At 43.8% G+C, this 938-nt stretch overlaps 1 protein-coding gene across 1 annotated transcript in view; it reads right to left on the bottom strand.

The window, feature by feature from the left end:
- LOC106877765 (uncharacterized) overlaps positions 1 to 524 on the bottom strand; it is a 13,419-nt gene extending 12,895 nt beyond the window's left edge. The window contains exon 1 of the mRNA XM_014926774.1: positions 463 to 524. Within this exon, the coding sequence (XP_014782260.1) occupies positions 463 to 499 (37 nt within the window). The 5' untranslated portion in view covers positions 500 to 524. The remainder of the gene's footprint in view (positions 1 to 462) is intronic.
- Positions 525 to 938: the final 414 nt, after the last annotated feature.

The raw sequence follows: 938 nt of genomic DNA, 5'->3' as shown, positions 1-938 counted from the left end.
CTCCACAGACATGTGTACCCTTAACGTAGTTCTCTGGGATATTCAGCGTGACACAGTGTGACAAGGCTGACCCTTTGAATTACAGGCACAACAGAAACAGGAAGTAAGAGTGAGAGAAAGTTGTGGTGGAAGAGTACAGCAGGGTTCGCCACCATCCCCTGCCAGAGCCTCGTGGAGCTTTAGGTGTTTTCGCTCAATAAACACTCACAACGCCCAGTCTGGGAATCGAAACCACGATCCTATGACCGCGAGTCCGCTGCCCTAACCACTGGGCCATTGCGCCTCCACCCGAAGCACATTAGGTAACTGAGTAACAAACCAGAGACCACTAGTGTCTCCTGGGTAGTATTAGATAAAGCACAGGCATATAAGAACGATGTTAGATAAGGTATCATCTGGAGATGTGGTCGGTTAAAGATTAAGTTAGAGTAAACAAAAGCGGCAATAACGATAACTGCTTACCCATATCGTATGTCTTGATGGAGTCATTATCGAGCATAATTGAGTAGTAGGGTTTATAACGAACCTCGCTGCAGAAAGAGAACAGAGAGAGAAGACTGAGAGATAGAAAAATAGAGTCAATACATGCATCTGAAGAGAAAGGGAGTCGGTGGGTGAAGAGGTGAGGGTTATATCTATTGTGGATTGAGGGTTGTGATATTTGGGGAGATATATCTCTCGTGATGGCGATTTAATCGTCATCATCATCATCGTCGTCGTCGTCGTCGTTGTCTTCACCCTCGCCGTTCTCTTCATCATCATTATATGCGTCTACCTCACTATAACCAATCAATCAATCAATCAATCAATCAATCAATCAATCAGTGTGTCTGTCTGATTGCCTACTTATCTATCTATCTATCTATCTATCTATCTATCTATCTATCTATCTGTCTGTCTTTCTGTCTGTCTGCCCAGATCCTCTTTTTCTTTCTTTG

Source organism: Octopus bimaculoides, chromosome 6 (assembly GCF_001194135.2).
Source record: "Octopus bimaculoides isolate UCB-OBI-ISO-001 chromosome 6, ASM119413v2, whole genome shotgun sequence".
Lineage (NCBI taxonomy): Eukaryota > Metazoa > Mollusca > Cephalopoda > Octopoda > Octopodidae > Octopus > Octopus bimaculoides.
This window is presented reverse-complemented; position numbering and strand designations above follow the sequence as displayed.